The sequence below is a fragment of the Parambassis ranga genome, chromosome 9 (genome assembly GCF_900634625.1).
Source record: "Parambassis ranga chromosome 9, fParRan2.1, whole genome shotgun sequence".
NCBI lineage: Eukaryota > Metazoa > Chordata > Actinopteri > Ambassidae > Parambassis > Parambassis ranga.
In genome coordinates this window covers 19,578,137-19,596,307 of record NC_041030.1, presented here as the reverse complement: position 1 = coordinate 19,596,307, position 18,171 = coordinate 19,578,137, and the positions used below count along the sequence as shown (strand labels likewise).

General features: G+C 44.8%; 1 protein-coding gene across 2 annotated transcripts; it reads left to right on the top strand.

Moving 5' to 3' along the window:
* Positions 1-1,205: 1,205 nt before the first annotated feature.
* On the top strand, positions 1,206-16,673 carry LOC114441801 (scavenger receptor class F member 2-like). 2 transcript variants are annotated; one of them, XM_028414891.1, is made up of 11 exons: positions 1,206-1,853; positions 3,685-3,743; positions 3,845-3,946; positions 4,368-4,887; positions 5,255-5,473; positions 5,634-5,762; positions 6,090-6,193; positions 7,081-7,195; positions 7,511-7,608; positions 12,147-12,302; positions 12,750-16,673. In XM_028414891.1, exons 1-11 carry the CDS (start codon positions 1,744-1,746, stop codon positions 13,976-13,978), a joined length of 2,841 nt encoding a protein of 946 aa, XP_028270692.1. In that variant the 5' UTR covers positions 1,206-1,743; the 3' UTR covers positions 13,979-16,673. The 2 variants fall into 2 exon arrangements, with proteins under 2 accessions (XP_028270692.1, XP_028270691.1); XM_028414890.1 differs by having other exon boundaries at positions 7,484-7,608.
* The last annotated feature ends 1,498 nt before the right edge of the window (positions 16,674-18,171 follow it).

Below are 18,171 nucleotides of genomic sequence, written 5' to 3'. Positions count from 1 at the left end.
AGCCGGATGAGTCCGAATAAAAGCCTAAGATATGATATTTCACTTTCAAAGAACGAATTGCATACTGAGTATACTTATTAGCCTAGTTTTATTTCTGCAATACTTTTCTCTTACTCGTATATTTCAATTTTGGCTTTGCTACACTATCTTTTAAATCCCTGCACCACATTATTTTCAGAAACTTTCTTTAAAAAGAAGAAAGTCTTTCCACTTTGGAGTGTGCTGAGAGATTGTCTGCCTGACTGACTGACTGCCTTCTGGCACAATTTGCAAGACAAATAATCTCATGCTTGAACAATGTCTAAGTGATTGTGGGACTCACAGTTCCAGGCCTGGAACTCTCTCTTCCTGCATAACGATGTGCATGAATTTACACACCTCAAGGACCAAATCTGTGTTTTTTTTAGGACATCAAAAAGCATTACGTCTAATGTTTAACCTTTTATAAATAAAACATTTTTAAGGCCATCACAGTTTGGCCCGTAGGTGTTGCTGACATTTATGAACATCTCGTAACATTTTGCAGAGGAGTGATGTACGACTTGCTTCCCTGAAAGCTTTCAAAGAACCCCGAAGATCCACAAAATCCACAAAATGCTGAAATGAGAATTTTTTTTGTGAGTAAACAGGAGCCCCCTGGCACGTGTAATGTGCAACCACCGGTTCACAGAACTCATTGGACTGAATGTATTTGATGTAAACAACAGAAAAAGGGGTGATTGAATGCAGGTTCAATCTGTCAGCATCACTTCGTTCATGTTAACAGATGGGGGAGCTGTTGTCTCACATGTGCTTACACTGCTCCCATCAGCCCCCCATACACAGACACACACATCCATCAGTTCAAATTAATTTAGAGTTTAGATTGGTGAGTTTTAAATATTAGACTACAATAGATCTACAATTCCTGTTTTTTATTATTATAACATTAGAACATATGGAGCCGGTGTAATGACAGTCCCGTTGTTTATTTTTTCCTCCTTTAATATTTATTATACTTTTTGTATAAAGTTCTTTATGAAACTGTGGAATTTGTCCCTGACGCTCTTGTAACTTTTTAAAAGTTGTAACCCAGGCCAGTATAAGCAGAGCCCGCCGCACACAGGCCTATGTAAATTTGGTGGCGCACGCATGGCGCACAAAGCCAAAGATAGAGTAACAAATCAGGAATTTCCCTCCTGCCACTCCTGAGAGCGCAAGAGAGAACCAAAGCTACGGATTAAGCTCTTCTCCTCAGGGAGGAAACACACAGGCCAAAAGCACTTATCGGCTGTATATATATGTGTATATATCTATTTTTATATAAATATAAGTAATTTGCGCATTTCCTGGCGCGCTGACTTTGTTTTTCTTACTTTTTGCGCAAAAAAAGTTTGACTTCATCATGGAGCCGTTTGCGTTACGACCTCTTATGGAACCTTTCACGGAATAAAGAGCGCAGGAGTTTCAGCAAGTTTCTGCAGAATCTGAGGACTTTTCCCAGCCCTGGGGTCGGGATCGCTGTCGCTGCTGCTCCGCTCCGCTGCTGAGAGTTTCTTGATGGCGTAGGTGGTGGCAAGACTTTACAGAAACTATCCGCACAGGGATCTATCCGCCTGTTCAGGAAGCAGATCTGTCTGGATTATGTGCGTAAAAGTTGTTTGGAGTGTATGAAGCGCAGTTAATAGGACAGCACCGTGACTTTTTTGGAGAAGGGGAATGCGGAGAGAGGACGGCGTGTAGAAGGATGCTGCTGCTTGTACAATGGAAGTGAAGAACTCTTTCGCTGTTGTTGCGCTGGTTTCTCTTTGCTTTTGCTCCGTTTTCAGCCAAGAACTCAACCCCAAAGGCAGGAATGTGTGCAAAGGACCCGGGTAAGCATGAGTGCAGGAGAAAAAATATATTTTATTCCACTGGCTGTTTATGGAAATCAGCCTGTTTGTGGATTAAACGCTTAATTCTCCATTTTTTTTAAGGAGTGCAGTCAGTTTTAAATGACATCACCGCATTCTTTAAGTTTTGTTTTGATTGCTTGTTTAGTTTTTTAATATTTTAATGAAGAAAAATGGTTTCATAACTTACAACACAAACACTTCTGTATAAAGTGAAAACTTTTTTTCCCACTTAATCTTATAAACATTATTTATTTTCATATTCATATATCATACAACAGTTTCCCATATTGTGCTACTTCACGATGACCTAATTCTTTTCTACATATAACGTGTTCCCTGTCCCTGCTGTAGCTGCAGCAGGAGGAGGAGGAGTCCATTGAAGAAAGCAGCTTTACAGATGTGTACATCTGGAACAGGAGTGTTTTTTTATTGCCCTGTAGGGGGCGCTCTCATTGATCCTCACAGCATTCGTGGCACAAGTTTTGGTTCATAAAATGTTTGAATGATCAGATTTAGGTTTACAAGCAGAAACCTTTAAATAAGAAGCACTGATCAGACTGAGCCTGTTGGTGTTTGTGCTGACTGCAGCATCCAGACTTGTTGGACTGTTGCACTTTGACATTGTGGTCAAAGCAGAAACAAAACGTCTGCAGCCAAGTTCGTCACAGCGTGTTTTCTTTCCATGAGTCCTCAGCGTGTTAGAGGATGGATGCTGAGTGTAAAAGTGTGCAGTAACTGACAGGAAGCAACAAAAATACATCCAAAAATCCGCACTCTGCGTGTTTCCCATGTGCTGTTATCTCATGTTGTTTCATTGTGCCGGCCTTCAGTGGCCTTCTATACATAGCACTGGCCCCTGATGCTCTACAAGTTTGACATTTTGCCCTCCTGGCTGCATTCAGCATTCATTACGGTGACCTCTCCGCTCACCACTCACTTGTTTTCTCCATTATGCCCGTAATGTTTTCTCAATTGAATCATATGAATAGCAGGAAGTAGTTCAGCATTTATCATCACTTGTCAGTATTTCCAGTGTGTGTCGTCACATTACAAAATCAGCTGCTGGATCTAGCTGCAGAAAGCAGTACAACCTAGATATTGGATGATGCTTTCAACACTTATTGTTTTCTAGCTTCAAGCATTTGGGAACAAAAGCTTGTGATGTTTTCAGCACTGATGTAAAATCAGTGAAAGAAGAGCTACATCAATCCGTCTTCCTGGTGCTGACATGGATTGGATTTGTGTTGCAGGTCAACAAGGGTCAGCCTCACATGATACATTGAGGATCTACAGCAGTGCAGCAAAGAGTTAAACTGATTTTTCAGAAAAGCATCTTCCTTTCATAACAAGTCAAAGAATACAGAAGTTAGACCCATGATCTCACGCGTGTGCCTAAAAAAAAAACTGCCATCCAATAATTTAGGGGAAGCTGACGTGTTTCTAGGGCCCCACAGAGGTCACAGGCGTGGAAGGAAGAGGAGACGCATCCATCCTTTCCTGTCAGGCCTAAAAAACTTTCATGTGAATATTCACACTGTCCCTGCACAGGCTGGGGGGAAGATGAAGAGTCTGCACAGGCCCGGGGGTTAGAGTGCATGTATCTCCACCCATATTGAGATAATTACACAACAATGTGCGAAGCATGTGCGCAGCTCACGATGCCCTGCGTGCCAAAAAATCAGCATCAGCCACATCAATGGGAGCTCTGAGATCAAAGAGAGCTGGGTGTGGATGCTGCCGCTTTGATATGTGTTTGTTTTACTGTATCCCCTCTCATTCTGTATCTCCTAATGTTTTGTTTTTTTTCCAGGTCATCAGCGTCGGTGTGTTGCAGCGGATGGGGGCAGCAAGGGGATGAATGCCTGACACGTACGTGCTCTGCCACACAGTCCTAACATTTATCAGCGCGTGTCACATGGCTCATTTGTGCAAGCCAGCTGAGTAATGTAGCCTATTGTTTTTCATCCTAGCTCTCTGTGAAGGCAACTTCACCTGCAAGGAAAACGAGGTGTGTGTCAGGCCCAATGAATGTCGCTGTCGCCATGGATACTTTGGAGCTAGCTGTGACACAAGTAAGAGACTCTTTAAGCAGCGTTTTTTTTATATTTTGGCTCTTGGCTATAGTGTTTAAAGGTCAAATGAATGGAAACTTTGTCACATAAGTCATTTTTCAATGCTGGGTTCAAGTCCCAAGGGATAATAGTGTTTGACACTGTTCAAATATCTAGGCTGGCATGACATTTTCGTGGCATTCATCGTGTTTAACAAATGAATCCTACTGATTCTGGTGATCCTGTCACTTTTCCTTCATAGTTTTGACCACAGAGCCACAGCTTGCATGCTGCAGCTGGATTTATTGGCAAAGCTAACGTGAAATTAAAGTGACATTAGCTTGTAGCTGCAGCCTCTCATGTCTCTGTTAAGGCTTTTAGTATCTAATTCTTAAAGAATGTGACAAGAATTTCTCCCATCTCTTGATCTGTCCTATCACAGAGTGCCCTGCCCAGTTCTGGGGCCCCGACTGCAAGGGTAAATGTAATTGTTACCCCAATGGCCAGTGTGATGACTTGACCGGCGAGTGCACCTGCAACCACAACCGCTGGGGACCTAACTGCGAGAATGCGTGTCTGTGTCAAAAGGGCAAATGCGACCAGGAGACTGGAAAATGCACGTGTCACCCCGGCATCTGGGGTCCCCAGTGCAACAACAACTGCTACTGCAGCATCAACTCCGTGTGCGACGCGATGACCGGACGCTGCCTGTGTACCCCTGGCTGGATGGGGAGGAACTGTGGGATCCAGTGCAACTGTAACAACTCGCCGTGCGACCAGTTCACGGGCCGCTGCCAGTGCCGGGAGAGGCTGTGGGGCCCGCGGTGCGAACGGTACTGCCAGTGTATCCACGGCAAGTGCAACCAGGCCGACGGCTCGTGTACCTGCACGCCGGGGTACCGTGGGAAGTTCTGCAGGGAACCATGTCCTGCTGGATTTTATGGTCAAAACTGCAGGAACAGGTGGGAGAAAAAAAAACTTGGCAGAGAGCAAATGTACCATTTGGGAAACGTGCAGTTTTACAGATGCCTAATGTTCAGTTTCCCTGTCTGATCCGTATAATAGTGCGGTTTTGTGGTTTTGATTGGATATAAGATTTGATAGGCTGCAGCTGATAAAATATCTGAACATGTAATTTAATGGAGCAATGATAAAGCGAGACATTGGGGGCTGGTGATCACATTATCCCCATAATCATCAGCCAACATGTCAAAGCAATTCAGGTTAAGTGCTTTACCTTCCACAGACTGTGCTGTTTTCACATGATCCAGGTGCTATGTCCAGCACTGTTTATCTATAAATAACCATTCCTTGGTGTTTTCCCACCAGGTGTGGGCACTGCAAAGGCCAGCAGCCCTGCAAGGTGACAGAGGGACGCTGCATCACCTGCGACCGTGGCTGGAACGGCACTCGGTGCGATCAGCTCTGCTCCAAAGGCTTCTTTGGTGAAAACTGCCAGGAGGTTTGTCCCACCTGTAAAGACGGGCACCACTGTGACCCGATTCATGGCAAGTGCTCCCACTGTAACCCCGGCTGGATTGGGGACAGGTAGGAGAACACACAACACAGCTTGGAATGTGTACAAAAACAAAACAACAACAGAATAATGACAGTACTGCATGTGTGTGTCATTTTCTGCACTGTGATTATGTCCATGACTCATACCGCTAAGCTTAAAAATGACATGTCATCATCATCATCATCACAGATGTGAGGTGCGCTGCCCCAACGGCACGTATGGTGAGAACTGTGAGAACAACTGCAGTCACTGTTTCAACGGCATCTGTCACGTTGTCACCGGAGAGTGCCTGTGTGACCCGGGATTTTATGGCATCTAGTAAGTTATAAGACACTTTATAGCCTAAAAAAAACTCATGTTTATGCCCTCGGCTGTAGCAGCAGCAGCACGCAGTGACAGAGGGTTTGATAGGCTTGTCGTGCACTTGGGAATTTGAAGGATGGAGCTTGTGTTTGGAGCACACTGTTAAAAAAAAGAGAGAAGTTAACATTTTTACAAACTCTCATCACAGAAAAGTCAAAGTGCTTGGAACAGCAAGCTAATCCTACTTATCCCTTATTTCCTCTCCCTCCTTTGTGCCATTGACACCATCAGTCGCTTGGAATGAACATTAAACAGATGTCTGTTGTCTCTCTTGTACTCAAGCTGCAATATGACCTGTCAGCCTGGCCAGTATGGCGTCAACTGCAACCAAACCTGCCCCTGCCATGACAAGAACTGTGACCCTGTGTCCGGCGCCTGCTATCTCCGTAAGCAAACCTTCATTTTTAAACCATTTATCCCGAATTTATAGCACTGCAAAGCTTCCTGTGGATTATATGTCTAATATTTGGCTGCACACATTGAGTACTAACAAACAGGTCAATGTGTGTAGCGGGAGACTTTTGAGGCCTTGATAGTGTTTCCAGACCTAAACCGGTGTCCTTTTTATGGCTGTGTTTGTTGGCTCTGCTCCTGTCCAGCCAGAGGGGAGAGAGAGAGAGAGAGAGAGAGGGAGAGAGGGGAAGGAAGGAAGAAGAAAAAAGAGGGGGATGGAGAAAAGAACAGAAAATCTGGAGACAGAGAAGGGAGGCATGGAGAATATAGCAGTGTAACACTCACGCACAGGCAGCAGGGATTTTTAGCCGTTTAGCGTGATGACTGGTGGCGGCTTGGTGAGTGATATAAGACCCTGTCACCTTAGCCTCCTTTAAAATTTGTTAGGACGTAATGGCACACACCCCAGCAGTCATATCTAAAAGAATTAAGGGTCGCTGCTAAATACCCCTTAACTGATCGTCTCTGGTGTCATTATCTTCGGGGTGTATCCCACAGGAAAAGGGAGGGGTGCTAATAAATCATCAGCGGCGACGGCTGTGTGGTGAAGAGGAGGTCTGCAGGAAATCAACACTGAACGCTTAATCATGAATTATTTATGAATTTCAGCATATTTTTAAAGTAGCGATGTTTTACAGTAGCAGCTATTAACATCGGCCGATGTCTTTATTATGAAAGGTGACATACGCTTAAACCCCTACCCCCCCCCCCAAATCAAAGCCAGGGGAGGTTTGAGTGTGACAGAGGGAGACATTTGTTGTAACTGGCGTCCGTCCCCTGACGTGGCACACCCAGAATTCCCTGCATTTGGTCTTTTCAGAGCCCAACCAGCGGATGGGTGTGATCGCAGCCGGGACCCTGGTCTCCTTCTTACTGATTGTGCTGCTCTCGCTGCTGTGCTGCTGCTGTCTCTGTCGCCACAAGGACGACCACAAGTGAGTGACAGAGAGGTGTCTTCACCTCACAGTCCGCTCCTATGCAAAAAATACACGGAGAAAAATGTTTGCTCTTAACCCTTTTCTCACAGGTACCAGGCTGTTAAATGAATAAATGCATATAAATTGTATTTTAAGTACTTTTATTGTTGACATTACAGTGTGAATAGAAATCTGAGCAGCCCCCCCCCCCCCCTGAGCCCTCATAAGTTAGGGGCACAGGGCCAGGTTTAAAATGCCTCTTTTGAATGATTCATTTGGATTTCCATGCCGTCATCCCTTTTTCAGTCCTAACCAAGACAACTCTACCAACAGCAAAAAAGCCAAGCGGATCCTGTGTGGACGATTCAGCCGAATCAGCACTAAACTCCCCCGTATTCCACTGAGGCGACAGAAACTGCCCAAAGTAGTCGGTAAGCCCCAGAACTCTCTTCTCATATCCCACCGCAGGGCTGCCAGCAGGCTGCTGCTGCTGCTGCTGCTGATGTGTTTTATGTAATCTTTCTGCTTGTACAACAGTCTGCTGGATGTGTGTGTGTGTGTGTGTGTGTCCGTGTCCGTCTTAGCTTCATTAATGACATTTCAGATGATAAAAAAAAAACAGGCTGTCAGTGCGTTTAAATGTTTGACAGAGTGGAGACAATGACAGTGTGAGTGTTTCAGTGCTACCTCAGTCTGCTTCTGAGATGATGAATAGGGTTGAAGAGTGTATGGTGGCTGCCAGGCGAGTGTGGGGTTTCATTTGAAAGGAATGTGCTGGTTTTAGAGCCCATTATTATTCTTGGCACTCTCAAATGCCATGTGTTCATATTATTACAACCCTAAACTCGGTCTTTTTTTTTTTCTTCCCATTTTCTTTACTCTTTTCCATCATCTTATTCCCCAAGACATTTTTTTTTCTTGTGCTGAGCAGGAGGAGGAGGAGGAGGCTGTGTTATTAAAAGAAGGCCAGTGGTTGTTAGGGTAGGGTAGGGGGGGATGTCTGGTGGTGAGTGATGCGCTATCAAAGGGCGCTCTGTTTGGGTCGATGCTGCGGCTCTGCTGCTCCATGTGGAGGTCTCGTGGTGTGTGACAGATCTGTCTGTGACCCCCCCCCCCCCCCACCCCACCCCTCTCTTCTTCTTTTCCATTGTAAGCACAGGAGATGTGGTGATGAAGCTCATCACACACTGTTTATCATAGTTCAAGAATCATCAGGCCACAGCAAGCTCCAATATCTGAGCTCCTATATTGTAAAGACATCCATGACCTCTCCAGGAGCCCTGATTTTGAGCATGTTCCCTGGTTCCGGCACGTCAGATGTGAGGTTGTGCAGGGTTTTTTTTTGAATATCTGAGGAGGACTTTTTTTATAGACCAAAAGGATTGTTGACTTTCTAACTTTGACAACTTTGGCTTTGGTGCTTTTTTAAAAGAGGTCTTTTGAAGTTAGAGTGGTGCTGAAGGAGTTAAAGCATGTTGACCTGGATTCTTTTTCCATGTCTGAGCAGCATGTGCCTCCTCAGTTATCCAGATGATTATTTGAGCTAGAATCTGTCTACATCATGCCTCATTTCCAGATTCAACACAGGGTCAGAGCAGCCTTAGTCATCCCAGTGTGCGGCACATTAATGCTTGTTTATGAAGAGTTTAAACAAGTCGTACGTCTTGCAGTTTTGCAGAAAGATACGAGAAACACATGTCAATTTCTTTTTGGCCCATTGTCACTCTTTTACACTCACACTTTAAATACAAGCGGGTGTGTATTGCTCAAGCACTCTTGACACAGAGACGCATCAAACTCCTCAGACCCGTCACTTAGCTCCTTCTCTGCCGGTTTGTCCAATCCAAATTTTTTGCTGCTTTCTCTTGGCCTGCCCACAGAAGCATGGCCTGCCAACATTTAGAAACTCCACTCTGACTGCAGCTTCACAGTCCCCCACACACACACACATTCCAAAGGGGGCCCGATGGGGCTGGAAACAGGAAGTGGTCAAATTTACCCCAGCGAGTGTCAGAACTGTGATTTATCCACACCAGGGTCACTGGCAACAGATGTGGCAAGACAAAAAAAAGAAAAAGAAAAAGGGACACAGGGACAAACAGGGGACAGAGGACAACATTTACTCCTAGCATAGCTAGCCTCCACATAAACACACTGCCACCTATTCCCCTCTTGGCAAAACTGAGGCTCTTTGCTTGTAGTTTAGCATTCCATTCTAAGCATATTTACTCCCCACCCCTCTATTCACGTCTGTCCGGCATTCCTTGCATCCACTGTGACCAAATGCTTCATCCTGAATGAGTGCTGTGAGCAGCACCACCTGCTTTTTTCATCTTTATTTATCCAGGGAAACTTGGCTGCACTTGCAAATGTGTTTGCAGTGCAGTTGTGAGTTGCCCAATAAAATGCGCTGAAAACTTTCTCACACCCTGAGAAGTGCAACAGCGAGGTGGAAAAGCTGCAGTTGTGTCTTCAGAGCTGAATCCACTGTGCATACTGTAGGTTGAATGCCATTCACCGCAGCCCTGCTAGAAGCTAATTCAGGCTGAGATTTAGTCACACATTTCCAGCGGCTTTAACCTACCCCTTCAACCCCTTTGACTACCCCCTTACCCTTAGCAAGCAACTGTTGCGATGGAGCTCTGCAGCTGGGATGGGTCAATAATACCCCGTTGTGTGTCGGGCCTCCATGCAGGGAGGGATCGCCCCGGCGTCCAGTCTGCAGAGCGATCTGCCCCACAGTCTGGAAGAAGCAGCTTTCAAGGGCAGCAGTTGTTCGTTGCTGCATACAGCTAATCTCACAAAATGCCCATGTGTTAGCTTGCTGACTAACATGACTGAGATCTTTGCATAGGTTAGCTGCTTTACATTCCTCAGCCCCTCTGAGTCTCTGTCTGCTGCTGCACGGTGAGGGCAAACACAACATATACTTGTTTTTTGTCGCCCAACATCCACTACACAGGTTGTAGTAAACAGGATATTCCTAAATAATCACACATGCAAGCTCCCCTTGCACGGAAGTCCCCCTTTTCATGTCTAAATACCTGTTATTTCTGGTCTGCAGTGACTCTTTTATTGTAGACGTGTTGCACCTGCACATCTCACAAACATGTTAAACTGCCAAACATGACGAAACCTGCTTTTTGTCTGAGAACACACTGTAAGCAACAGAAAGCTGCATGTGGTGAGCCAGATGGATGGACACAGGAAGCCATAAACCTCACCAACAAGCTTTGTTTACACTCACTAGTGAGAGGCGCCTCTCTGAGATGAAGACTGTACATGCTTTTAAAAAAGCTGTGTGAAATCTGAGTGATACAAGGTTTCTATATCTATTAAGTCCAAGTCTGCAAAAATCCAGCTGTGGATCTCATCATTTCAGTCAGACAACAACAGAATTTGTTCCTGGCCTGGGTCCTGGTGCAGTTTTCCTTCCATAGAAGGTTTATCTAAGGTCTAAACAAACGGATCTACCCATGTGTCATCGGGCATGTAAACAGGAGCATCTGATGTGGTCGGTCATGTCGCGTTAACGCCCAGGACGGCCTACGCCAAAACTCCGCTGTTCACGCCAGATGGGAAGATTAACCCCAAGTATCCCTCAGAAACCGCAGCTGTCGTGAGACTGAAGGGTCAGCAGAAAGCTGACGGGGGGAGGGAGGAAGGAAGACACAGAGAGCGAGAGGGAGACGGTTAGAAGGAAATATGGCTTGACCTACATATGGTCGAGGGAGAGGATTCAGGGAAGTTGACAAAAGAGAGCAATTGTGGTTTATTTAGCTCATATACTAGAAAAAAAAGCAGATGACATGATGCTGTGCTAACACTGAGACTCAGATTTTATTATGAAGGATCAGATATTACTGCTCCGTGATTTCTAAGGTAGACACAGATCACATTTTGCAGTGTGTGCTTGCTGTGGCTTTTGAAGGGGCAAGATTCAAAGATTTATTATCAGATTTTGATAATAACTGCTGTCACGCCATAATAAAAACATCTGCATATTGCACCACTTGATGGGCTAGTTAGTCAGTTTCAGTTCAGCGTTCATAGAGAGTCTATGGAGCATTTTAGGACTTCCTAAGGGCAAGAGCAGTAGTGATTTAGTTATGATGAATTTGTCTGTCGTTCTATAGCTTAGCATTAGCTTTTTACTTCTGGTATTTAGACTTTAAGTTGCTCCTAACGGTCTTTTGTCAAGGGAACAAACTTCCATGTTGGCCATAAAAAACACATCATCCCCGCTGCACGCTGTTCTTGTGTAAATATAATTTTGATATTAGAGCATCTGGAGTTCTAATTATGTACATACACTATTATATGATGGTGGCATGAACCCTCTTTTGTACTAGACTAGAGGTTGGGGGATCCTTGTGGGCCTAAAAACAAATCCTGTCCACCCTACTCTGGTCACAGTCAGAGTTCCGAGACTGTTGTTTTAACAACCTCTGCGTTACAGTTCCAGATGCTGACATTCAGGTCAACACTCGCCTCACTGTGGCGTCAGAAATGCAGCTCTGTGCTGAGAGGCGGCTGCGGCGGCGGTGGTTGGTGTATTTACATCAACAGAGAACGGTTCTGAGCCAGTTTCTCATCTCTCTGGGTGGAGAATCAACTCTTGCATTGCTGTGTGTGGTGATATAAAATTGAAAGTGGCTGCTGCAGTATCTCAGGGCTAATTACCAAGAAGCAGCGGATACTATACGCTGTTATTTAAATATCTTTCTTTTCTATGTAAAACCAGTTTCAGCCATCAGAAACTATTAATACTGAATGTAGCCATTATGTGGGAGCCTTTGTTAGCTCACATGTAAAACCAATAAAACCCCTTTTTTCTGCAGACTCACTTAAACCAACGCTTTCTACAACTCTGCTGTGAGACTGAGTGAGAACAGACTGTTGTTCTTGTAACACGGTACAAAACCCCCTGACTGACCTTTTGGCTTCTGCATTTGTTTTCTGTTCTCAGTAGCCCACCACGACCCAGAGAACACCTTCAACTGCAGCTTCATCGAGCCCCCATCTGCGGCCGAGGAGGCCTCTCCGTCCTCCTGGTCGTCCCAGGAGTCCTTCTCCTCGTTCGAGAGCGGGGAGGAGGGGCCAGTTTACTGTGTTCCTCATGAAGGTGAATCAACAGATGAATAAATAAGCAGATTTGTTATCTAGAATGACGCACGTAAATCCACAATTTGTCTTTGGCATGGGGTCCTTAACACACACACACACAGACATGGGTACATGTTTCTGTAAAAGTTAATCTGCTCAGTGACTCACACACTTCTGTAAATCTCATTATGGAGATAGTTGGCTTTTAATCACATGCCATGGGTCCAGGTTTTCCTTTGAGAACAAGGGGAATATAAACAGGAAATGGAATGGTCGAGTCAGCATATGGCACAAATCCAAACAGTGACTAACTCCATGGAAGTTTGCTGGAAAATACCGTTTTCTATTCTGGAAGCATGACTTGGCAAATTGGGCTTTATTTGTTGGATGTTTGTGCACATGGAGTACTTTCTTCTATGAATGGATTCTGCTTTAATGACTGCCTTCTGTTATAAATGATCCACAGAATCTATGAATGAATCCAAGGAGAAGCGGAGCCCTAGCCCGGCAGTGGAGAAGCCAGAAGATGACCCCAATGAGGAGGATGCAGGGGAGTACACCTCCCTGAAAGACACAAGCATCACCAAACCAGAAGGCAACGAGCAGCCCCTGCTCAAGTCTGTGGACAGCGAAGGGTCCACCAGCGGCTCTGAGTCTGCAGCTGCGGCCCAGTACGCCCGCATCACCCGCTTCTCCAAGCAGTCCAAGGAGGACGAGGGTAGCAGCAAGGATGGGGATGGCACACCTACACCGGAGGCCAAGCGCAACGGAAAGCCACCGCCTTCACCTGGTAAGCCCAAACCGCGACCACCAGACCCGTCCACCAAACCCAAAGTGTCATGGATACACGGAAACACCACAGGGCCGCCCCAGCCGGAGCAGCAGGGGGCAGTTAAGGCTCTCCCAGTGTCAAAGGAGAACAAGAGGAGCTCCAGTGATGGCTCGTCCAAGAGTGAGGAGCGGCAGAAAATGAAGGAAAAGAGTCGTGAGCAGCAGAAGAAACAGGAGGGGAAGGAAGCAGATGCCAACGGCTCTCCCAGCAAACACAAACCTCTGCGAGGTAAGAAGTCTGGGGATGAGCACGGCAGTCCCAGTCACATGGAGCACATCAATGGTGTTGTTCAGAATGCTCTAAAGAAGATCAGTAACTTCCACAGTTCTTCATCTGAGAAGAAGAATGCTGACAGTCCAAAGCAGACTCCTAAAGAACCGCCCAAGAGCCCCAAGCTCATCCACCCTCACATGAACTCGGAGGCTGCCACGCTGCTCGCTGCTCAGCTCAAGGAGAAAACTCAAAGTATCAACAGGAATGAGGGGACAGGACTGACAAAGACCAATGGTCTCTCCACACCGAAGGGAAACCGGGAGAAGCCCACACCTCCGCAGAAAGCCAAGAGGACGGCCTCTGGAGGAACGATCCAGCAAGGCTCCACCAAGCCCCTGCTGCCCACATCGAGCAGCCTCCAAAAGATGGTGGCGCCTGTCAGCACCAACCTTGGGACCCCTGAGGCCAAGAGCCCGGAGAAGCAGGACTTGAACGGCTCCAGGGCAGGGGACCCAGTGGATTCTACACCAAAGAAGACTCCCATTAAAAAGCCACCCAGGAAGAAAGGCAAGGAGGGTACTTCGGATACTCCTGAAAATAAGACACCTCAGCCAAAGACAGCCATAATGCCGCCACAGGTAGTCAAATAATCCTTTATAACAATTTGAATTTGTTGAACGCTGAAGCACCACATAGTTTTTCAACCACGGAATTTATACTTGTTTTTGTGAGTGAATGTGCTGTGACTCCAGGAGAAATGTTTTCAAACGCGATCGAGTCGGATTATAATAACCTCTATACACCATTGTATTACATTACAAAAAAAAAAAACCTTTTATTTAGTATGTATCAACCTCACACCACAACCTGTGGCTAAGCCGGACACGACTGTGAGAGCAGTGGCGCAAAGACATAATCCAAAGTTTATTCATCTCTACTCGTCTGCAGTACGCCCACTTCTATATTTATACAAGGAACGCTTTGAACGTTGCAGAAATCTACAGGTCACAGGTGTAAGAAAAATAGCTACTTTCATGTATGCTCTCCACAGGTACTAAAAATAATGACAAAATTAGATCCTCTGAGGATTTCAAGCTAATTTTCGTAACATTAATATTTCACATTTGGATACAGAAACACGGTATAAGCCAGCTGAAGATGTAATCCTTACACGTAAAGGTTCTGTTTGTATGAATGCAGGTTTTTATTGCTTAATGCAGATTGTAAGAGGATGGATCAGGTGTTGGTTGACTGATCTGTTGTGTGAGTGATTGCTAGCCACAAGGTGCTGGCTGCAGTTCACCAAACAGCCACAGGGGTCACTATAAACAACATTGAAAGCCTTTAATGAAAAGGTCATTCTTTGCAGATGAGGGTTTACTTGAACCTTGAGTTCAAGGCTGCTGTTTATGGCCATCCGAGTTATAATTCTTCACTAAAGTAAATTCAGCATGCTGAGGTACGCACATGTGTATGCGTCACATTTAGGGCTGCAACAAACGAGTATTTTGGATACTCACCGATTATTTAATATATTGCGATTATTCGAGTACCGTATTTCCGGACTATAGGTCGCACCGGAGTATAAGTCGCACCAGTCAAAAAATGCGTAATGAAGAAGAAAAAACCATATATAAGTAGCACCGGACTATTAGTCTCACCAGCGGGCCATCATAAAAGCCTGGAAAATACGGTAATCGGATCATATAAATGTCATAGTTTTCCCATAAATACGGCTGCAGCTAATAGGTTGGACCCGTGCTTTGTCATTGTTTCAGTCCGTGGCCGCCTCCATGCACGGCGCCAAGAGTGCTTGAGTGTCTGTCTGACCTGCAAACAGCTCGCCCAGATTTTGAACCCAGGGCCTGTTGCACCCAAAACGCTGGTCATCCCGCTGCGCCACAAGCCAGAGAATCATTCTCGATGACGTCACTAACGAGTCATCGAATACTAAATTAATTGTTAATTGTTAATGCATTTTGCCCTCGAATATTACTCGAGTACTCGAATAATCGTTGCAGCCCTACTCACATTTAAGATGTCTCTCATGCAAACTTCTGCAAATACAAAATCACCAAAATGTGCTCTTACTGTACGTTTTGTTCATTCAGGTAAACCACTACACCAAAAAATGACCCCCCTAAAGCTATCCCATGTCCCCATGCTTTTAAATCACTTAAAATTCACTGACTTCTGTCTGTTATAAAGGAAACATCTACTCTTTTATATGCTATATTTACATCAGGACAACATCCTCAGTGTGCATCACAGTTTATGATAAACAGCATGCGTCTGCGTCTCAGTTTAGGCAAGAAGTGATGTCTGCGTCACCGTTTGAGCTAGTTTCATTTGACATAAATACCATCAGGGTACCGTGGGGGGAAGGAGATGATATTATTTTAAGCTAGCAGATTCAGAGGAAGTGAAACTGTGTTTTAATGCCATTGTTACCAAATGGTACTGTGCCTTACAGTGTTAGATAAAGTGCCTCAACTGTGGATCAGTTCAAGCAAAAAGAAGCTATGTTTGCCAAAGTTTATTTCAAGTGTTGATCCTAAAATAAGTAAACAACCAAAAACAGCTTAAACGGGAAGAGGAACAAAAATAATCAACTTTATATCAGTTCATATGTTTAAAGCTATGAAGAGATTTTACATCCACAGCTATAAGAAAGTCTTGATGTTTGTGTGTTTTTTTTTGTCAAGGTACAACACATGTAGGTTATTTTTTCAACAGTTTTACTTGTATACATTGTGTACTTCTTATTATCTTTGTAAGCTGTGCTTATATGACCGTTCGGGTTCTTCTGTTTTCAATGAACTGGCTTTCATTTTTTGCTTTTTGTTTTTTTTTTAAATGTTGCTTATTTTAGGGCTCTGGAGCAAACCTGCAGTATGAGTGCTCTCCTTCTGTAAAGTTTACATTGGCTTTGTAATTGTTCTCTGTTGATGTTATTGTTTGTGTAACTGCATGACGCAGAGTGTAATTATATGGCATTAATAGCTGCAGAGGAAATCTGTAACCTTCTTCTTCTTCTTCCCCTTCCTTTGTTATTATTGCCCCAGCTCATACAGAAAGGATTGTACGATACTGCTATAATACCACTGTTCGAATGATTGCATATACTTAAAAACCATAATATTGTATGATTATAAAGTGGCAATCTTTTTTTTTTTTTTTTTTTAATCCGACTGGCCCGTGCCTCACAGAGCATTTTTTTGTAAAGAAGGGCCTGAAAAGCTGCAAACATTACCGACTGTAAGGTATAATTTGTCTTTTGTGGTTTTGATTTCCATGTGTGTTCCTCATTTACTTCTTTGGAATAAAAAAAAAACAATACAAGTAGCTATATAGTCAAACCAGAACTTAAATACGACCCGTCCTCTTTAAATTAATTCGCTGTGACAGTCGTCATATCTGAACTCACTTTCCCTGTGTGTTCTCGTGGGGTCGTGACCTCTCCTTGGCTTCTTTCTCTAGTATCTGATTTCAGTGAAAAAAAAAATCTGAGTAATGCACCACTAATGTATCCTCTGAAGATATTCATTAGGACGCTGATTGATATTCAACCCTTTCCGGTGACTCTGGCCCGCCGAGCTGCCTGACTTCCTGCAGAGTCATTCGGTCACGGCGGCTCTTCAAAGAGCCCGAGGAGACCAGGCGACTGTTGATTTGGCTCCTTCAGGATAGGGTGGAGGGGTGGGAGGACAAGAGCTCCTTTCATAGGGGGGGGGGAAACAGTAGAAACTCTGTGCTGAAGGAGTTAATCACGCGCTGCTTATGTGCCCTGGGGAGTAGACAGATATTGCTAAAACTGGGCCACCAGGCAACGAAGGAGGATGAGTGGATGCATATGAGGATAGATCGATCAAGAACATGTGTGATGTATTTTGTAATTCACGTCTATCCTGATACCGACAACAAATCGATGTTGATCTCATCATGGCCCAAATAATCGTGAAAAATATTACAGAGTATTGTATTGGTATCCGCACCTCACAGTAAAATTTATGGTGACCAACGCGCCTCCTGTCCACAGCTGGACTCTCGAGAGTCTTCTCACTGATAGGAGAAGGTCATTTTGGTGCCTTAACTGAACCAAACAGTGACTAAAAATGAGGATAAAATGACAGGAATAATCAGACATTGTATAGGCTGGGCTGGGGCTCATTGCCAGGACGGTTGGTGGTGTCTGAGTGGAGATGACTGCAGGTGATCTGTGTTTGCTAATTAGCCTCTCTTCTTTATCTGCAGTGGACACTGTTTGGTGAACACACCACATGTGAGCTGTGGCATCAGTCCAAAGACAACTCTTGTTTTCGTGTGTGTGTGTGTGTGTGTTTTTTTGTCCAGCATTGAAGCTGCGAGGCTGCTCACACAGTGCAGGTTTTGTGTTTGAGCTGAGGTGTTAATGAGATTGTTGCCTTCACACCTTTTTTTCTGGCTGTTCAATCCCAGCTTTCAGCCCAATACACTATATGGACAGAAGCAAATGGTCATTGTGAGCATGCTAGCTTCTGGTCCTAAATCTTCACCGCTATGACGTCTTCAGATTATTCAACTTCCTTCATGGGATTGTCCGCTAAATCCCTCATTAGGATCTCCACCCACTACTCAATACCATCTTCTTCTTCATGTGACAGCAGCTTGAAGGAAAATTTATGACCAGAATGGAGAGGAATGTTGACACAACTGCCTCCATCTGCCCGTCCTCAGCTCGCAGATGGAGAAGATTCTCAGCTGAGCTTACCGACACATGTTCTCTGGCTGTCCGTCCTCGGCGTGCTGTGGGAAAGTCACAGACTGCAAATGTGCATTTCGTGTCACCACTGCACAGCATTTC

What these genes read in the sequence shown, in the direction of transcription:
- LOC114441801 (XM_028414890.1), top strand. Translation starts at nt 1,744, where the DNA reads ATGGAAGTGAAGAACTCTTTCGCTGTTGTTGCGCTGGTTTCTCTTTGC. An exon ending in TGGAGCTAGCTGTGACACAA is followed by an intron (nt 3,947 to 4,367) that starts GTAAGAGACTCT and finishes GTCCTATCACAG; the next exon opens with AGTGCCCTGCCCAGTTCTGG. An exon ending in GTCCGGCGCCTGCTATCTCC is followed by an intron (nt 6,194 to 7,080) that starts GTAAGCAAACCT and finishes TGGTCTTTTCAG; the next exon opens with AGCCCAACCAGCGGATGGGT.